The sequence below is a fragment of the Engraulis encrasicolus genome, chromosome 13 (genome assembly GCF_034702125.1).
Source record: "Engraulis encrasicolus isolate BLACKSEA-1 chromosome 13, IST_EnEncr_1.0, whole genome shotgun sequence".
Taxonomy (NCBI): domain Eukaryota; kingdom Metazoa; phylum Chordata; class Actinopteri; order Clupeiformes; family Engraulidae; genus Engraulis; species Engraulis encrasicolus.
This window is the reverse complement of record NC_085869.1, coordinates 44,655,395-44,675,394: the sequence shown is the minus strand read 5'-3', so window position 1 is coordinate 44,675,394 and position 20,000 is coordinate 44,655,395. Positions and strand designations below refer to the sequence as shown.

Here is a 20,000-nt window from a genome sequence, read left to right as displayed (position 1 = left end):
AATACCAGTGGAGGAAAACAAATAGGGCTGCAACAGCTTGGTACACACACGATTTGTTTGCCCTGTTATGGGTTACCACTTTTGGATATTATATTGATTGGACGACGTGTTTTAAAACAGCATGCAGCCAACAGGTGGCGTACTGTTAAACAGGGCAAACAAAAACATGGAAAAAATATCATAGAATATACTGCTGGGCAGCCATGGGTGAGCAGTAAGCGGTTAGGGCGTCAGACTTGTAGCAGGTTGCCGGCTCGACTCCCAACCCACCAGGTTAGTAGGGTGAGTAATTAACCAGTACTCTCCCCCATCCTCCTCCATGACTGATGTACACCCGAGCATGGCACCGTCCCGCCGCACTGTTCTCTTGGGGCGCCATTGGGGACATAAATGCAATTTCACTGTGTGCACTGTGCACTTGTGTGCTGTGAAGTGCTGTGTCACAATATCGATGGGTGTTGGAGTTTCCCGGTTGGGCATTTATATTCAAGTCAAGTCAAGTCTTGCGCAAGCAATCAAAAGAAGTTGACAAATACATTACAACACCTGGCAAATAGCCAAACACTAACAACTCTTACAGGTTTCAATGAGGAAATCCTGGGTTGTGTGGTGATCTATGTCGACTCCTTTTCTAAGTTTGCCTAAGAGAATATAAATGGAGGGCGGCTAGCGCATTCTTTCAATCTTGACAAGAACAAAGAAGCTGAAGAAGAGCTCATGTCAGCATAGCAGGCGCAGAGCGACTCCAGTCAAAACGTGTCAGCAGCAGCCCCCTGATTAACCACAATGGTGTACTCTTCTCCTAAGCCATCTAATTAACGCTATCAGTGTCAACGCCACTGGGAGAGAACCAGGAGGTCGCTATGGAAAAGGACACTGAACGTGTTTTATAGGGCGGTCGTGCCCTACTGGTTACAGAGTTTGTCTTTGGATCAAAAGGTTGCAAGCTTGAACCCCAGCCTTACATGTATACCATTAAGCCCTACGCCAGGGGTGTCAAACTCAAATTGGCCGAGGGCCAAAATCAAAATCTGGAGCGAAGTCGCGGGCCAAACTCAATATATATTATTAACAAAAATGGACTGAAATTGCTCATGTTTAAACAGATTCCCATCATAGTTCAAATGTGCCTGCACATATTCTGTTGCATTTGAGTGTGAGTTGTTTCAATGGCCTGGGCCCACTCATATTCTTGTGATATACGCATTTTCATGTTCAAATCTTAATACTACTGGTGTATGTGGGCCAACTGTAATACACATTTGAAATGGTCTCGCGGGCCAAATAAAATGGCTCTGCGGGCCAAATTTGGCCCCCGGGCCTGAGTTTGACATCCCTACGCACACCAGTTCTGACAGCACTGTGGAGCACCATGGGTTCCGGAAATTTCGGTTAGCCCTGACACAGCACACTGACACAGACGTGTTATATATGATGAATGGACAATTTCATCACAGCAGAACATGGATAAACAAGGGGCTCTCCCATAATCTGCAGCCGACATCCGCAGACTATCGGTGCCAGTGTGTGGGAGTTGTATTGAAAACAGTGGAATCGAACGTTGGCAAAGCAGTGCTCCGCACTTTGTTGGAACCGGTGTGCATAGGCCCCCAGAAGAAGGTGTTTCCAAATACCTTCTCCTATGGATGAAATGCTGTTGAGCAAGGCACCTGCACCCTACGCTATATGGCTGTGACCAATATGTCCTGTAATAACGTAAAGTCGCTTCGGATAGAAGTGTCAGCTAAGTGCCGTTGGAGGGTTTTAATCATAGAAGAAAGTGAGGAAGTGTACATAGTGTGATATGCCCTGTGACAACCGTGTGATATGTAGGAGGTAGCCTCTTGGTGAAGAAGGAATTGCTGGTGATCCCACTCACTGCTGATACAGCTCAAAACAGTACATCATAGTGTAGCAACATAGCTAGATTCATTCTGGGTCATTACCATTTTGGTTACAACAAGATTATAACAGGGGCTCTGCATGAACATGAAGATGGAAGGTACAGTATAGTGTGGCACCAAACCAAAAGAAGATGTTGAACCAATGGTTGGTATTCAAACCATATAGTATGGTTCAAACTGTCCACTGCACGTTATGACCAACACAGTCAATGTGCAAAGCTGAGAATTGTGATTGTAGGCAGGTGTTGTGTCCTTATGGATTATGCTGACTCACCAGGGGGAAAAATCGGCCGCTAGGCAGGTTTGTCTAGTTTACTGGGCGACATGAAAGGGTTAAATGGGCTCGGAGGGGAAGGAAGCAGTCAGGAAGACGTGAGCCATCTGAGGACTGCTGAAGACACACAGGCACACGGCACACGGCATGAAGCATGTGCTCATAAAGCATGTGCTATCTTGCCTCAGCATCATGGCAGCACAGACAACAACAGTCTAGGCTGCTCTTGTCTCTATATGAACGTGAAATAGAAATAGGAATAGGAATAGAAAGCCTTTTACTGCCATTATACTCAGTACAAAGATATCTTCAGCCTCCTTTCAAGGTGCACACTACAAATAGTATGAGCAGTATAAATGTAAAACTTATTGTACTAATATAGTTACCAAAACAGTCCTTCGTGAACACAATGCTTGCTTAGCGCAAGTGTGACTTCAGAACTGTGACAACTTTGGGAGAGAAGCTGTCCTTCAGTCTATTTGTTCTGTGACCTGCAGCTCTATGGACTAGAATGGCCTGGATGAATGTATGAGTGCAATAGTGATGAGTACACAAGTCAAGCCTGATCCTACTGACCTGATAGGGGCCTCACCACTACACTGACCAACCCCTGGACATACCAGAATGAATATAGTAATACTGAAGCTTTAATGAATGGATGTAATAGTGAATGTTCAGACATGAAACTAAAAACAGAACCTTTTATCTTCCAAAGGACCCATTCTCCTCCAAAAGACTCCCAACTTAATAAGCAGATGCCTTTTTATAAACGTATACGTATTTAGGGCACAGCTGAAACCTAACTCATTTGCTCATTTAAGACTTCCACGCGTGCAAGTAGGCTGTACTTACAATCAAAACGTGTCTAAACCCAACGATCGGGGTACAGTGCATCCGTGCCCTACAACCCGATACCTTTGTTCCATGATCCCAGAGTCATGGGAAACTACATCTGACTCAAGCAATTGGTTTCGGGATGAAAGGATACACATCAACGTACAGTAATGGCCACAGTGGGAGTCCCACAGCTGTGCCTTTTATACTAAACCACTATACACAGTCAAAAAAATGCAGAGTTAATACAACACTAAGAGAGTACTCTGGGACCAAATACACACTAGAAGATGCTAAATCGACTCTCTGAGAGTGGAATTAACACTGGAAAATTGTCTGTGCATCAAGCTCTCCAGCCAATGCTTAAACGAAAAGAGAAAAACAAATATAGTGTGCTGGACAAGTATCTGACGGCCGTGTAAATAGACTTTTTAGTGCCCTTTCTCATGTTTGATCAGCTGGCTAAGAATATCTGGAATACCTCACTCACACAACCGAGACCTGGAAATAAAAGGCATCCAGGCTGATGACAGACACACACACGCACGCACGCACGCACGCACGCACGCTCACACACACACACACACACACACACACACACACACACACACACACACACACACACACACACACACACACACACACACACACACACACACACACACACACACACACACACACACACACACAAACACACACGCTTGAGTTCAGATGAAGCAGGACCCATATATAACTAGGGCACAGGGGCTTTAAATTTAGCCGGACCACTTTGAGAAGGTCCAACTTTATGGGCAGCATGTTTTTAATGGCAACACACGACACATACATACAGTACCTCATATATCGCCTTACTAGAGTCCCATGTCAACACTACTATCAGATCACCATATCCACGGAAACAAGGTGCCTTAACGGTCGTATATCACTTTAATTGGATCTTAATTTTAAAAAGGAGTCAGGGCCAAAGGCCAAAATGAATTAACCGTAAGCACTGGCAAAGCTTTGCTTGAACTAACCTGGTAGGCAATTAATAATAATACTCCACTGATTTAAACACTGAATTTCGTAATCCTGGATGTCACAACATCCACAACTTCACAAATACTTAAGTAAATCACTTTTGTATGTTATTGTGACACACATTCAATAATGCATTATTGGAGGCGACATAGCTCGGTGGGCTAGGGGGCCATAACATAACCCTGGGGACAGAGGTTTTTATTCCAACCCAATCGTCATTTCCCAATCCTTCCCCAAATCTCTCTCCACATTCATTTCCTGTCTCTCACCGTCTCAAAAATGTATACAAAACTAGAAATGCACTCAGAGAGTGCAGACCTCCGCCAAGGAAGCTGTTTGATAGATTTGACTATAGAACACCTTAATTTATTTCAAGTCTTTCTGCCTTGTTTTTGTGGAGTTAGAAACTGGAATGTGAAAAATCGCCCTATCCCGCAATGGTGAAAAATCTTAATAAAATTCCCGGATCTGAATTTGTGATCCAGATCACCATCAAAATAATAATAATTATTATTATTATTATTATTATTTTTGCCATTTGTAAGGTAGTTCTAGTTAACTATATAGGCTACCATAAGAACTTGGCCCTGGTTTTAACAAATGTATAACCGGCGTTGGGTGCTATGGGATTCTAAATAGCTGAAGATTGCTTGAATTACATACAGGGAAGCAGAAAGGGGGCAACAAAGGGGTCAGCTGTCCCAGGCCCATTGAGGTTGGGGAGGTCATTCAGTCGCCATTACATTGTGGGCTTTTCAGATTACTTTGTCCCAGGCTCAGCCAAAGCTGTCATCGATCCTGATTACATACATCAGAGTCCTCACGCCCTGATGCTTTTGGATCAGCTCTTGTAGACTCGAAGAACCACTATTATTTATCACCATGGACACTTGGTGTAAGACAGATAAATCACCAGTTAAGTGTCTTGTCCTGAGACCTGAGGCTAGGTCAAACATGTACATACAAGCTGGAACAACATGTTAAATGAGAATCGTTGGTTACGCAAGTCAGCCTTGAGCCTACTGACCTGAAAGTGGCCTTAACTCCACACCGACCACCCCCAGGAATAACATGGACATACCAAAGAGGGCCCACCCACACCAAGCATTTAACATCAGTACCTCCCTCCCATTTCTTCATGTCTCTCCTCTCCTTTCAGTTCCTCTTCACTCCTCTCCTTGTCCTTATCTCCCCTCTCCTCCTCTCTTCGTCCTTTCCCTTCGCACCTCCACTTTTCTCCCCTCCTCTAATCAACGTTCCTCTCCTCCTCATGCCTGGCCTTTCATCAACTCTCATCTTCTTTTCCTGTTCTGAACACTCCCCACTCCCATCTTCCTCCCCCCCGACACCCATCAACTTCTCTCCTCTGTCCTACTCTCCTCTCCTCTCCACTCCACTCCACTCCACTCCTCTCCTCTCCTCTCCTCTCCACTCCTCTCTACTCCTCTCCTCTCCTCTCCTCTCCTCTCCTCTCCACTCCTCTCTACTCCTCTCCTCTCACCCCTGCGTGCGTCCCTCAGGAGTGCCAGATTGTTTTTCCTGGCTCTGCTCCAAGGGCTGCAATACCAAGGCTCCTCGGGCTCGTCAGCATGGGTCACACACACACCAGGAAACTCCAGGGTTAGCGGCCGACTTGCCGCCGCAATAAGTCTCCGAATTCCCAGCTCCCCCGGATCTAGGGAGCGGGCAGTGGAACTGGCCTGCTTAGATTTTTCGTGCGATCTGATCTGTTCCACTGCATGGTCGACTGTCCATTTTACCACATTTTCGCTTTGCATTTGGTGCCTTTCTTAAATACGTATGATCAAGATTTTCACTGGAGTTGGGGATGATGACCCACGAAGAAGGTGTGGAGCTGGACTGCTTAGATTTGTCATGTGATCTCATATACTAGGTTGTGTAACCTGTAACTGTTACTGTACATACTTGATGTGGTGGTTTAATAAATGAATTTTCCTTCATCTTTGATTTGGTTAGTTCACACATCTTCTGGATTGGATTCACAAGTTTGGTTTTATCTTGGTGCATTTGTTTTTAAATATGTGTGAATGAGAATACACCTGTGTGACTAAGATTAAAAAGTTTACATGATGTGGGGATGTAATACGCAAATGGGCTTCAAATGCCCTGAATCAAATTAGTATTTTATTTGTACACAATGTGCATTCATCACACGTTCATACCTGTTAAGCCACACTCCGTTTCGAAGTTGGCAAACAGACAGATGTGATGTGCCTGTTACGAGAGAGCATCAGGATTGGCATTTTTCTAAGACTAACTGGTGTATCGGCCGGCTAATGGATGCATGCACTCGCTGACGCCAGAGAAATTTGTGCTGCTCATACCTCAATCAATGACAGCATTGTAATGCAGCATCCTGCTCCCCAAGGTTTTGTGTAGATTACACAGCTACTACGTGCTCTCCTTATCTAAGAGCTCAGGAACTTGTTTCGTAAGAATTTTTTGTAGCAAAACACAGATTTCCTTCCTTCCCCTCACTCTCATTCCTCTCTTCTTTCATTTTTCCATATCTGGGGTGCGATTCTCAAAGTGCGAAGTAGCTAGTTTGTTAGCAATGTTGCATAGTAAATACTATAAAAGTTGCTAACTCTTGTGTCTCGAACGTTAGCACACAAAGTAACTACTGCTTGGAGTAATGTGCACTCTGAAGTAGTGGTGACTTTGAAAGTGAGGTGCCTCCTATCCGTATCTGGACAGTGAAGTTGAAGTACAGCTGGAGTAGATCCATTGAGTCCAGACATCACCTCAGCCACCCCAAGTAACACACAGCGCTAGTCTACTTCAGAGCGTGACTCCACCCATTAGCTAAACTTGTAGTACATATTTGACCACAAATGTGTCAATATCTTTTAATCCTGTGGTGCAAAAGCGATGAAAATCAATCGACATGCACACAAAGTGATGATACAGCTGTGAGAGTGTTCAGAACACAAATTCACGTCATGTCATTTGTTCGTGAAAAAAAAACCGTCATATCCTTGGAATCTGATGAATCCCACACTAATAATATACTTTTAGCTGTATGCCGATTGAATTGCGTCTCATTTCGATGTGTAATTTGTGAAATATTTAGATAAGAAAGTATTGGTTTCTCCCGGAAATGCGCTGGATTACGTGTCAACTATTTAAAAATTTTTGGCGCGAATTTCATTTCATAGCCTAGGGGTATTTACGCTTGCCTATCAATGGGAAGACGCGAGCCACGCGGGTTCGAAACCAGTGTGCAGCATGTTGACAACAACTCGTGAAATCGTGTTTTGGACCCTACAGTGTAACACATTTTCCCTTGGCTGCACGTGTGTGTTGGTAATGCACAACATAAATTATCTATTTCTGCCAGATATTTCCAAAATTGTGGCACTGTAACCATGTGGATTCGAACCGGTGTGGCTTCTGTTTTCCCATTGGGATGCAAGCGTGAATACCACTAGGCTATGGAATGAAATCTGCGCGAAAATTTCTCAGGGATATGACACTTTAACAGACGATTTTCTGGGAGTAACCACAACTTTATTGTCCAAATATTTTACAAATTACACCTCGGAATGAAACGAAATCCAATCGGCATGCAGATAATACTGCATTATTGGTGCGGATGGTGTCAGATTGTAATGCCACGGCCGTGTTTTTTCACAAAGAAATTACAAGGTGTGTTGTGGAGGAAACAGCGGAGTCACGGTGTCGTGACATCCAATCAAATGTGCTGGTGGTGGTTGTACATTATTGCTTTCTACTTCACGCACTGAATTTAGGAGGAAACAGCTGAATCATGACTCAGCAATCATGCATATCTCTTGTTGCTTCTTTGGTCACGCACTGCAATGCCAAGAAAGTAAGTAGCGGTGTGGACTCAGGAAAGCAGCCGCACTACTTTTGGCTTACTGTGGGAATAGTAAGGTTTCGAGAAATGCACGGATTTCGCCTTGAAGTAAGTAGATAACTACAAAGTACGTCTGTAGTTCAAAGCTAACATTGCGGGAACGCACCCCTGGTCTGATTTTTCTCTTTCTGCTGACCCCCCACTGCACCACGCACACATCCCCCAGGACTTGATGCTGGCCGCTCATGCTGAAGGAGAGGGGGGCTTGCCTACAGAATCTTTCCTCGTCACTGTTACCTTATTGCCATCACCCTAATGTGTGTGTGTGTGTGTGTGTGTGTGTGTGTGTGTGTGTGTGTGTGTGTGTGTGTGTGGGTTTGTGTGTGTGTGTGTGTGTGTGTGTGTGTGTGTGTGTGTGTGTGTGTGTGTGTGTGTGTGCGTGTGTGTGTGCGTGTGCGTGTGTGTGTGCGTGTTTTTGTGTGAAATGTGTGGGTGAGCATGTGTGCGTGTGTGCATGTGTGTGCGTGTTAACACGAGCTGTCAGAATGGCTTAGAACTGCTGTGAAAGTGCAGCCTCCTCAGGCTACAAGTCCACCGGGACCACAGATAACAATTGAATTTATAAGGTCTTACGGACCATTAGCGGTAAAACCCACCAGCCAAAGCGAGATAGCACAGCTCCCTCTCTCTCTCTCCTCTTCCAAATTAGACACTTTGATTAAAGCAAAGAGCCTCGGCTCTGTCCATTTCTTAAAGGGCACAGGGCAGAAATTGAGCCATTTACCGGTAGCGTGAGTGGACGTGATTTAGCACGTCCGTCTGAAGACCAGAATAAATGTTGGCCTACGGATTGGTGTGAATCTGCAGATGTGCACTGGGAACCACAGCAAGCATGTTTGCCCCTGCGGGTTATACGAAGAACATCAGATGAATCACAGTTAATGTGGTCACACTGTGCACATGAATATGACAATTTGAGGGGAAAAAATAGATTCAGCTACGATGGCTTCTGAAAAAGTACTTAGGAGAGGTCAGAAGCCAAGAACTGTCAAATTGAATTTGTACTCCACATGTGCAAATGATGAATAGCAGCTATTCAGGATTTTTGCAGCTGCGGACATAACTGTAATCACAAGAGATGGACTCTTGCTCCCTTAGCTCCTTCCATAGACCGTCATAATAGTGCGCCTGCTTTCAAAACCAGGACAGACTGGCCTGTCAAAAGCTACTGTTTGCTCCCAGCAGCCAAGATCAACAGTGCTGTGAGAAGTCTGCGATGGCGGACCATCTGAGATCAGCTTCTGTTTTTTTTCTTTCAGTAGCCTACTGTCTTTTTTCTCGCCCCTGGCTGCCGCTGGCCTGCAACACGTCAAGTGTTTTCGACAAATCAAGAACGCAGCTCGATGGGAATTGACAGCTTTCATCAGGCTCTGCCGGTTGATAAGGCAGAGAAGGCAGCTTAGGCAGGCACTCAAACACAGACATACACACGTACACACGTACACACACACACACGTACACGTACACACACACACACACACACGTACACACACACACACACACACACACACACACACACACACACACACACACACACACACACACACACACACACACACACACACACACACACACACACACACACACACACACAGTCCTCAGCCAAGCAAAATGCAATGCAATAATTGTGAATTGATTACACAAAGTGGAAGCAAGGGGCCCAGTTGTGACATGTGAAAGTCTTTTGGCCACTTTGCTTCTGAGCGATTGCCTTCAGAAGCAAACACAGAAATAGGCTAACCATTTCCATTGTTCCAGACCCTCAATTAAATACATATAGTCTATATGCATATATGGTACAGGCACAGAAACAACAATATAATGGGCCATGAATTACTTCAATGTTGGTGGTCACATCCATATTTTGTTGTTCACATCAGCCTCATTCACTGTGAACGGAATGGAAAGAAACAAAAAGAAACTGTATCCTGAAATTCCATTTCCCAGACACCTATGGAACACATGACCTTCCATGAGGGAAGTCAGTCATTGTTTCTTGATGACCTTTAGTAAACTCTTCAGAGAGAAGCCCCTATACCCCTTCCATGTACATCTACCACGTCCAATGTGGTAATGCACATCCAATGGTAATGCACACCCAGGATGTATGGGTGTGACAGTGTGAGTCCTGTACTGTGATGCTTCCCAGGGTGCTTTTCGTAGCCTCTTACTGCAGATGGGGTCGCCGGCGGGACTATTCACTATTTGCTGAAAATGCTCAACTACATCATAACAACTTTGCTATGACAGTGCCGAGAGCCTTAAGTAACAGATTAAGACATAGCCATTACAAATTATGGGGATAGTAAGGTTATTACATAGGCTCTGCTTTAAGGGGTTAAGCTATAAGGTCTCCATCAGAGGTTCTATCTTACTTTGGAACATTTACACACTTTAAGAGGCCCATCTTAAAGGGATACGCCACCCCCAGGCCAAATTAAATATCTGCCCGCATTCACGAGAGTTAAATAAGTGTGTGGAAGCGTTTTCCTGGCGACCCAGCCATTGTCCGAATCTGTCACCACTGACCACTACTTGGGTGCGCGTAGACTCATGCAACCCAGCGGCGCCACGCCAAATATTTCGGCCAAAGTGAATATATCACTTGATTTCCCCAGCAATTACTGTCTGGGCAGTGCTCTCTCACGCAGAGTGCAAATGACTGAGCATATCAACGTGGAGGGCTTGTTGTGGTCATTTCGGTGTGGGAACTATTTTTCGGTGCAGAAATACACAGCCGACGCTCACTCAGCAGAACGTCATTGGGGGACCCCGCCTCCCACTTCCCTAGACAAGCCAGGTAGCAAGCCAGCGTGAACAAGCGTGGAGCTGCAACAACCACCACCAACACGCAAATTCCTTCTGCACACAAACGTTGCTAGCCTGATCGCGTCCACACACTCTCGGGAATGCGGGCAGACACTTAATTTGGCCTGGGAGTGGCATATCCCTTTAAGGCAGTCGTGGGTAAGCGGTTAGTAGGGGTGGGCGATATGGCAAAAATGCTGTATCACGATTTTTTAACATAAAATCACGATTTCGATATTTTATCACGATCTTCCATCCAAAAAAATAAAAACAACAAAAAATAACTTTCATATACTTGCAATTTGTAATTTGCAGTCAATAAAATGTTAACACACTGATGATACTCTCATAAAGTGTACAATTGGAATACAGTAATGTAAATAATAAAGTAAAGACAACAACACAAGTGAGAAAACGTCACTCTGATACTGATAATAAACATCCTCACTGCAAGACGATCTATACGATTTCTCCACTTTGGCAGATTCGAGACGATATTTTACTCAATATCGCGATTCACGATATAATATCGTCATATCGCCCACCCCTAGCGGTTAGGGTGTCAGACTTGAAGCCAGAAGGTTGCCGGTTCAACTCCCAACCCGCCAGGTTGGTGGGGGGAGTAATCAACCAGTGCTCTCCCCCATCCTCCTCCATGACTGAGGTACCATGAGCATGGTACCGTCCCGCCGCACTTCTCCCTTGGGGCGCCATTGGAGGCTGCCTCCTTGCACGGGTGAGGCATAAAAGCAATTTCACTGTGTGCAGTGTGCAGTGAACACTTGTGTGCTGTGTCACAATGACAATGGGAGTTGGAGGGTTTTTTTTTAGTTTCATCTTAAGGGGTTAGAACAGTGGTTCATAAGCTTTTTTCTTAAAGCAACCCCTGACCTGTGCCTATGACAAGCCGCACACCCCCAACCCAAACTTCTGCACGTGTAGCCTATACACACACTGCAAAATTTAAGTGATTAATTACAATGATTTTTGCTTGAGACATTAATCAATACCTTAATTACTTTACATAGGGACCCAAACATCTTTTAACTTGGTTTTGATTTGGCCTAATTATAATGCTCACAAGCAGAATTTTGGTTGAATTTTGCGCGCACCCCAGGTTAAGAATCACTGGGTTAGAAGGTCTGTAAAAATGATGTTTTAGAAAAGACATTCCACAGTTCAGGCTGATATGTCATGTGATAAGTTTCCATGTTAGGAAACTCAAGATCTCAAGCTCCAAATGCATGGAGTTCTTTTTGATAGCCCTGATAAATACACCAGGGCTTACTGCAGCATGGTGCAGGGGACCATCTCAGTCAATGCTGCTTTCTTTTAAAAAAATATATTTTTACGGACTTTTCATGCCTTTATTTGCTACGACAGTGTGAGATGGTAACAGGAAACGAGTGGGAGAGAGAGAGACATGGGAGGATCGGGAAATTACCTCGGGCCAGATTGACATACAACAAGTCAATGTCCTAATCGTTTGAGCCACGGCCGAGGCCAATACTACTTTCTAGCTACCCTTACGTGATCAGTTTGTGGTTGCTGGAGTGATAGAAAAGTCAGCAAAGCCACTACAGGTGGCGATAACCTGGCTTAATGTGATCAATATGTTCCGAAAACCTATTGGTCTGTTCAAACAACTTTATCAGGGTCTGCCTGACCCTTGGACAATGCATTACGACACCTTTAATTACTTTAATCAAACTATGCATGCACACACAATGCACTAGCGCACGCACGCACACACGCACGCACACACACACACACATACACTTTGCCAAACACGTCTGTGACCCAACTCAGTTGCAATGTCACATTCATTAGTGGCAGATGAATGGCATCACTACAGCACTGGTTTTAGACACAAGCTAAAGCATCATGCTCAAATGTACTTGGCCCTATTGCACTGACTGTCAGAAGCATTGTGAACAGCCACACTCCCCTGACATACCCTATAGTAGGTCAACAGGATTCAGAAGAAACAAACTGACAGCAACAATGTAGTAGATGTCACCAACAGCACATCCATAGCAAGTTAATAAATACAAAGATAGCTTATGTCATTTTGGGGGGGAAAAAAACTAAAATAATATTCAAAGATCCGAAAACCAGCATTCTCAATACATTGCATGAGATTTTTTATTATTGCAGAGGATGAACGGTAACCCACACTGACAACATAAGGAAGATTCACAAGACGGAGCAAATCTGGATTGAAAATCTGAAACTATCGCATTGGACGTGACATGTCTTGTATATTTGTTGCTATCGTACATCCTGGTGTAATACACAACAGGGCGACATGGCAACCTGTGCGACAATTACTTGACGGACCCTCCTAAGCGACGTGCGTCCATGAGATGTAAATTCACGGAAGAGACGCTGCGCGTGAGAATAAAGCACTCAACTGACTATAAAGTGCATTTAAGACCCTTCATACTGGCACTGCTGCTGAATTATCCGCCACATGTATAACATGTACGTATTTTTAATTGATATAAGCATGTTTTATGAAAATTGTCAACGCATCAGTGGCTCGTTGTGCAACCAGTTGTCGACCGCTGCCAAGAGAGCAAACGCATGCTGAGTAAATACTCCGCAATAGTTGCTACTGATATTATAGTGATTAGAATTACGAGAAAATTGCTCCCTCAAAAGCCAAACACTTGTTCCACAACGGAAGAGAATTGAGCTGAGTGAGATGGGGGTAAAACACCTTTGCTAGACTAACCTGAAATGCCTCCCCCGATGACTATCACGTCGTATGTGTTCTCTGACATGGTGCAGTTTGGTCTTCCACTTCTCCGGCTGGCGCTCGCTCGCTAGGAAGGAAGAAGTGCGGGGTCGCATCTGTATAAAAGCGCAGACAGGCCCTCTTGGTAGCCCCGCCTACGCCTCCCAGCACCCGGTGGATCTGTGTTAATAGCATAGTAGCCTACCAGTCAGGATTTAGACCGGTCAGGATTTTTCCTGACCGTGAGAGTAGGCTACACACCCTCCCCCCTCTTCACTTTTCAGACGGAAACATCTGTTGATTGAGCTGGTAGGCTATTTTCTCTCTTCAGCGAAATGACTGATGACAAGTGTAATGACTGGCAGAGACAACTTGCCACAAATTACTACATTAGGACGAACCAAGTAATAACACATAGGTAAGATCAATAGGCCTATATTCATGAAATAGATTTAAAAAGATAAAAGTGGTGCGGCTATGATAACAATTTACAGTAAAGCAGTCGGGTGCTCCTGTAACAGAGCATATCTTCCCAATTTAATGTCTGGCCAACATACTTTAACAAAACACTGCATTCCTCGTCTTGGGATTAAAGGGGCGATGCATGCTACTGCTGCTACTAGCCTACTTGTTATTAACTCGTATTAACACTGCGGTATGATTTTCTTGTCACTACCCAAATTCACTCAAGAAAACCGATTACAGAATAGAGAAGGGGAAAGCATACAATTTCCGAGGGAAGTCTGCCCTCTTTTGGCCTGTGCGCAAATTGCGAGGTCAATATGGAGGAGTTATGAAGACAGCTGATGCCTAATCTCTCCGGGGAACCCCGAGCAGCATCCCCCAGGCCAGCCACACTGGTCTTTTCCTGTCAGGCTATATAACCACAAGGTGAAAACCTACCATAGGCTATATTGAAATTTAACCTGGTGCGCTGAATTATAAGAAATGTACTTAAAAAACACTAACACAGACATTTTACGCGCAAATGTCAATAACAGTTAGCCACACTTTTCACGTGGCCTAGCCTATATTATCTATAATGAGCATATTGACACTAATCCAAATCCTGTGCTGATCTGATGTAATCAAGTAAGCTACTTAAACTATGACCTAGCATATTCCCCTCTTATTTCCCACCCATGGCGCACGGGGAATGCATGCACTGCATGCGTCTTCATGGTATTGTGTTGGCCGCGTTTCTTTCCAAAACAGCAAAAGGCACACTTCGCCTAGAGACAGCTTCAAGAATAGCAGCGGGAACACACACGTCAGACCCTCATTCGCAATGTCACAGCTACATATTCACCAAGGTAGGCCTATCTGTTTCAGTACAGCCAAACTGACAACGATGACGTTTACAGCTTCCCTTAGCAAATTATGTACTAGTATCGAGCACCTCGCCAAACGTAGCGGAAACCAGGCTTACACCACTAAAAGCCTCAGTTATGTTTATTGGGGCTGTGGCAGGTGTTTTGAGTTTAATAGGCCCTAGTAGAGACTTTGCTAGTCATAGCCAGTGTTGACCACCAGATGGCGATGCTGTGTTTTGAATTGCAAGCGATTGCAATTGCTGGACGCTTTCCGTTAATAGTGAAGTCTAATGGCCTAGTCGCTGTGTCTGACCCTATTGCATTATGACAACTGACATAGGATAATTTACTCTATATTGAGGCCTGCATTCAGGGAATAAAATACATATAGGAAATAAAATACCATGTGTTTCTGCAAGGTAACGCATTAGCTGTATAATTCATCCAGCTTGTCTGAACGGAGATTCAATCCAAACTAAACCAGACTCTCTTACCCACATAAATTCAGGGATTTCACTTCCTCCGTGATGAAATGTAGCCTCTGCTGTAATAAACCGAAGACACTGGGGCCATGCATCCCTCCCCATCTCCCCCTATACCGAGCATACGTCTTATCTCTCTGGAGATTGGCAGGAAATTGCACTCGCCCGTGCCTCTGAATTATCGCCTTACATTTTCCCGCCTCCCAGTGAGCTTTCTTAGCGCGTGCTGTGAACAACATGTCTCTGTGTGTATTGAAAACTTATTTTATACTTAAATTTACTCGGCAAAAACATTAGGCTGAATGGCAGTGTTGTCTAAATAGCCTACTTTGGATAGGCCTACCTCGTCTTGGTTCGCCGTGAACTCACCTTGCTGTCCTCCTCGTAATATCTCTCGCTCAAGTGGACCTGTCATGGAAACTGGGAGCCTGAGTAACCCCTGACTGTGGGCCAATAAAACAACGGCTGCGAATCTCCGTTAGACAAGAGACGGGCGACATATGGCCCAGTCGTGCTATCAAGACATTTTCCTCCACATCTTTATGGCAGGTTGAATGGTAACGATTATCACTTGCCTTTAGGAGAGCTTGTAGGCCTATACGCCGGCTCTGGGGATGGACGGTGGAGAGAGCGAGGTTATAAAAAGAGCACATGTGGTCTACAGAGAGAATGTTCCGGGAGAAAATAATAGCCGAGGCCCGCGCAGCCCTCTTCTGATGTGGCACTTCGTCGGGTGCCTATGGAAATGGAATTTGGTCTGTTATGACTGCATTTCTTCGCAGCTAATACAATTTGTGTGTGTGTGTGTGTGTGTGTGTGTGTGTGTGTGTGAGAGAGAGAGACAGGGGAATCTCTCTCTCTCTCTCTCTCTCTCTCTCTCTCTCTCTCTCTCTCTCTCTCTCTCTCTCTCTGTGTGTGTGTGTGTGTGTGTGTGTGTGTGTGTGTGTGTGTGTGTGTGTGTGTGTGTGTGTGTGTGTGTGTGTGTGTGTGTGTGTGTGTGTGACCATGGGCTTAGGGACAACAAAATCCCAAAAGCATTCCAGTGACAGGCATTATGTGAACTGCCTGTCACGCTGTCAAATTAGCCATTAAGTTAATTATAGCCCCACTGAAAGTCACATTGTATCGAACAGCCAAAGTACATGTAACAAGACAGCTAACACAAGGCAGTCAATCTTTAGAAACAAAAGGAAACTGTTTATTATATTCACATGTGGAGCTCATCAAGTTGTCAGATGGGTTCTGGATTTTTTTTTTCTTCAGTTGTTAGACAAGCAGATTTTTTCAGTATCTCCAGAGGTACAGTTTGAGACAGAGAGAACAAAGAGATTTGTGAAAGCGTGCGCTGTTATCTTATCGCAAACCTCCAGGAATTTTCTTCTCTTTGATGCAATCTTAGAACCATGCCACATTCCAATGTGTGGTATATCACCTTAAGTCAAAGCGAGAGGTTGTCGCCCTCAATGAAATAATAGTAATGTTAATATACATTTCAAAAATTTAAAAAATCATTTGAAATGAAAGTTCTGGCAGGAATTTAGTATGGCCCTATTCCCCCCCAAAGCATCTGAGCAAGCATGTTTAAAGCTGATCTTTTCAGTTTTTCGTCTGTCAAAACGTATGCCTGTTTTCATCTCCGCTTACAAGATCTACAGTAAAAGATGAGAGACATTGACATACACTTTGTTTTCCAGATTGTTTGGGAAAATATTGTTATGGAAATGATGGCAGTGTTGATAATGGTAATGATCACTGCAGTCCATGCAAGGACTGCAAAAAAAAAGAAAGAAAGAAAAACATCCCACTAGCCTAGTTCACGGAAAATCTCCCATTAGTAAAGTTACATTAATTACAATGGCAAAATACCAACAAAAAAAAATCTGGCACCGGTAATAATAACAATAATAATAACTATTATTTAATAATAATTCTCATAAAATAATAACAGCATTGATGGTAACATGAGTCAAGGCAGTAATTGTGAATAATTGATTTGAACATTCAAGGTGGAAAAAGAAGAGCAACATCCGCACATCCACTTAGTGTCAGAGTCAGCCAGTCATTGTAGAACCTCCCAGAACATACACTCACAATTGCACACACACACACACACACACACACACACACACACACACACACACACACACACACACACACACACACACACACACACACGCACACACACATACACACACACACACGCTCACAAGAGCACACAAACGTGCACACACACACACACACACACACACACACACACACACACACACACACACACACACACACACACACACACACACACACACACACACACACACACACACACACACACACACACTGCAGTTCAGAGCCACTGTGCCCAAAAGTGCAGCTGGAGTGGCGCGAGGCCAGAGCCGTGTCACCACGTCAGGGCTCCTCTGAAGGCTGGGCGCTGAACGTTGCAATGCACTCTGGGATAGGTCCAGCGGGGAGGGGAGAGGCGGCCCGGCCGGCCCAATGCACAGCTGACAAGTTCAGTTCACTTGCCTGGGGCCTACTGTTATGCGGCGCATGTTTCACAAACTCTCATTGCTCTCTCTCTCTCTCTCTCTCTCTCTCTCTCTCTCTCTCTCTCTCAGGCGCTCTCACACAGGGATCAAAGGATCTTGGACGCGAGATAGGGTACACAGGTGCATGGTGACTATTCCATACATCTCATCAGCACATGTCCTAGCACATTAATTATTGCATGTGTGTGTGTGTGTGTGTATGTGTGTGTGTGTGTGTGTGTGTGTGTGTGTGTGTGTGTGTGTGTGTGTGTGTGTGTGTGTGTGTGTGTGTGTGTGTGTGTGTGTGTGTGTGCAATGTGTGCATGTGTGCAATTGTGAGTGTATGTTCTGGGAGGTTCTACAATGACAATGTGTGTGTGTGCGTGTGTGTGTGTGTGGTGTGTGTGTCAGTAGACTTTGTGTGTGTGTGTGTGTGTGTGTGACTGTGTGTGCGTGCGTGCGCGTGTGTACATTGAATCACTCGTTTGCAGTTTTGCGGTTTGCGTTCATTCTCCTTTTACGAGGTCTGGCAACACCCCCATCCCTGTCTCCCTCAGTAATGAGTCGTGAAACAAGCTTTTCGCACTCCACGACGTACAGCAGCGGGAAAGGAGGGGAAAAACACAGAGGAAGAAAAAAAAATAATGTTAACATGCTAAAACAAATAAAGAAATCCATTCAGACCAGGCTGATTTTTGTCCTGTTTTTATAGTGTTGTATTAGGCGGAGTCTTGGGGGGGGGGTATGGGTGTTGAGTGCTAGCTGAGCGATTCGTCTATGGCAGGCAGGGTGATTGAGCTTTTGGCTGGCCGTGCGGAGTTGTATGCTCTCATTATGATCGTGGTCGTTCAGCTTCAGATATAACCAAAACCTGTCGATAGTCGAGGACACCTGGGGTCAGTCGTCCCGGGCCCAGGGATGGGGGAGGGGGAGTGTTGTGGGTGCAGAATTGGGTCCCAGTTACAATTCAGTTACAATTCAATTGGGGCCCTTTCAGTTTAGTTTGTCTGGGGTCCACGTCAAGGCTGTCAGCGGCAGTCCATATACAACAAGCTGTCCATCCATGCAGGTCCTTTTGCCGTTGATGTGGAGGCTGTTTATAGGGTCAGTACTGAATCATTCATTCCTTATGGTTCAAAGCCATTTGCGTTACCATTATATTTCTTATAACTCTGTTGCTGCTCTTGAACTGCTATGGTTGATTACATGTTGTTGTAGCTGATATATAGGCTGCCAATAGGGTCTGTGCGGTATCGGGTAAGTTCATTGTGGTTTAACGATGTTAGGCTTCTGATATAGTCCTTACAATACTGCTGCTGCGGCCGAACTGCTATATGGTCGATTACATGTCTTGCAGTGATAGCAAGAAGACTGAGTCGAGTGTGGTATGCTGTGTGCAGGCTCTAAATTAACTTTTTTCATCACCAGCCAAAATGGCTAGTAGATGCTAATCTTAATGCTAATCTATACTACCCAAACACACAGTTACTAATAGGTCAAAGTGGCTAGTAGTAAGTTGTTCTTTTCTACCAACCAAACAGAAATTTCATCAGCATTTGGCCAGTTGACTGGTGCTAATTCAGAGACCTGGTTGTGGGCCTGTGTGTGTGGTTGTCTTTTTGGTTTTGTAGGTTTGGGTTTGTTGGAGATTATTTTACTGAGAATGGAGCTGTCGAAGCAGCATGCAGTTCCAGATCACCAACTTGCCTTAGCGTTCAGTTTGAGGCAAGCTAGAGTTGCAAAGGCAGCTAGTGTTTGCCATATAGGACCATTGTTGACATTGTTGGTTACAGTTGAATATTTTTCCCAGGATGCAGCTTAGTCCAAGATCTGTGTAGAGTTTAAATGTGCTCACATATTCATGCATGTACATTACGTACCATAGGCTCACACAGGTGTTTCTGCATGTGAGTATGTGTGCAGTCATGCATGTATGCACAAGAGTATTTATGTTTGTATGTTTGCATGTGTGTGCTTGTGTATGTACTTATACAGTATGTGTATGTATGTGTGCACGTGGATGGATACATGTATTTGGACACAGATGTGTGTATATCTTTGTGAGAATGTACAGTGTGTGTGTGTGTGTGTGTGTGTGTGTGTGTGTGTGTGTGTGTGTGTGTGTGTGTGTGTGTGTGTGTGTGTGTGTGTGTGTGTGTGTGTGTGTGTGTGTGTGTGCGTGCGTGCATACAGTTCAGT

The 20,000-nt window shown here is 44.6% G+C and overlaps 2 protein-coding genes across 2 annotated transcripts in view; both read right to left on the bottom strand.

The window, feature by feature from the left end:
* The window catches only part of mao (monoamine oxidase), a 53,628-nt gene extending 40,020 nt beyond the window's left edge, over positions 1–13,608 (bottom strand). The window contains exon 1 of the mRNA XM_063212955.1: positions 13,479–13,608. Coding sequence (XP_063069025.1) covers positions 13,479–13,527 — 49 coding nt within the window. The 5' untranslated portion in view covers positions 13,528–13,608. The remainder of the gene's footprint in view (positions 1–13,478) is intronic.
* Positions 13,609–19,984: 6,376 nt separating this feature from the next.
* Positions 19,985–20,000, bottom strand: part of ndp (norrin cystine knot growth factor NDP) — a 54,827-nt gene continuing 54,811 nt past the window's right edge. The window contains exon 3 of the mRNA XM_063214660.1: positions 19,985–20,000. This exon is cut by the window's right edge and continues 858 nt beyond it. The gene's annotated coding sequence lies outside the window, so the exon portion shown is untranslated.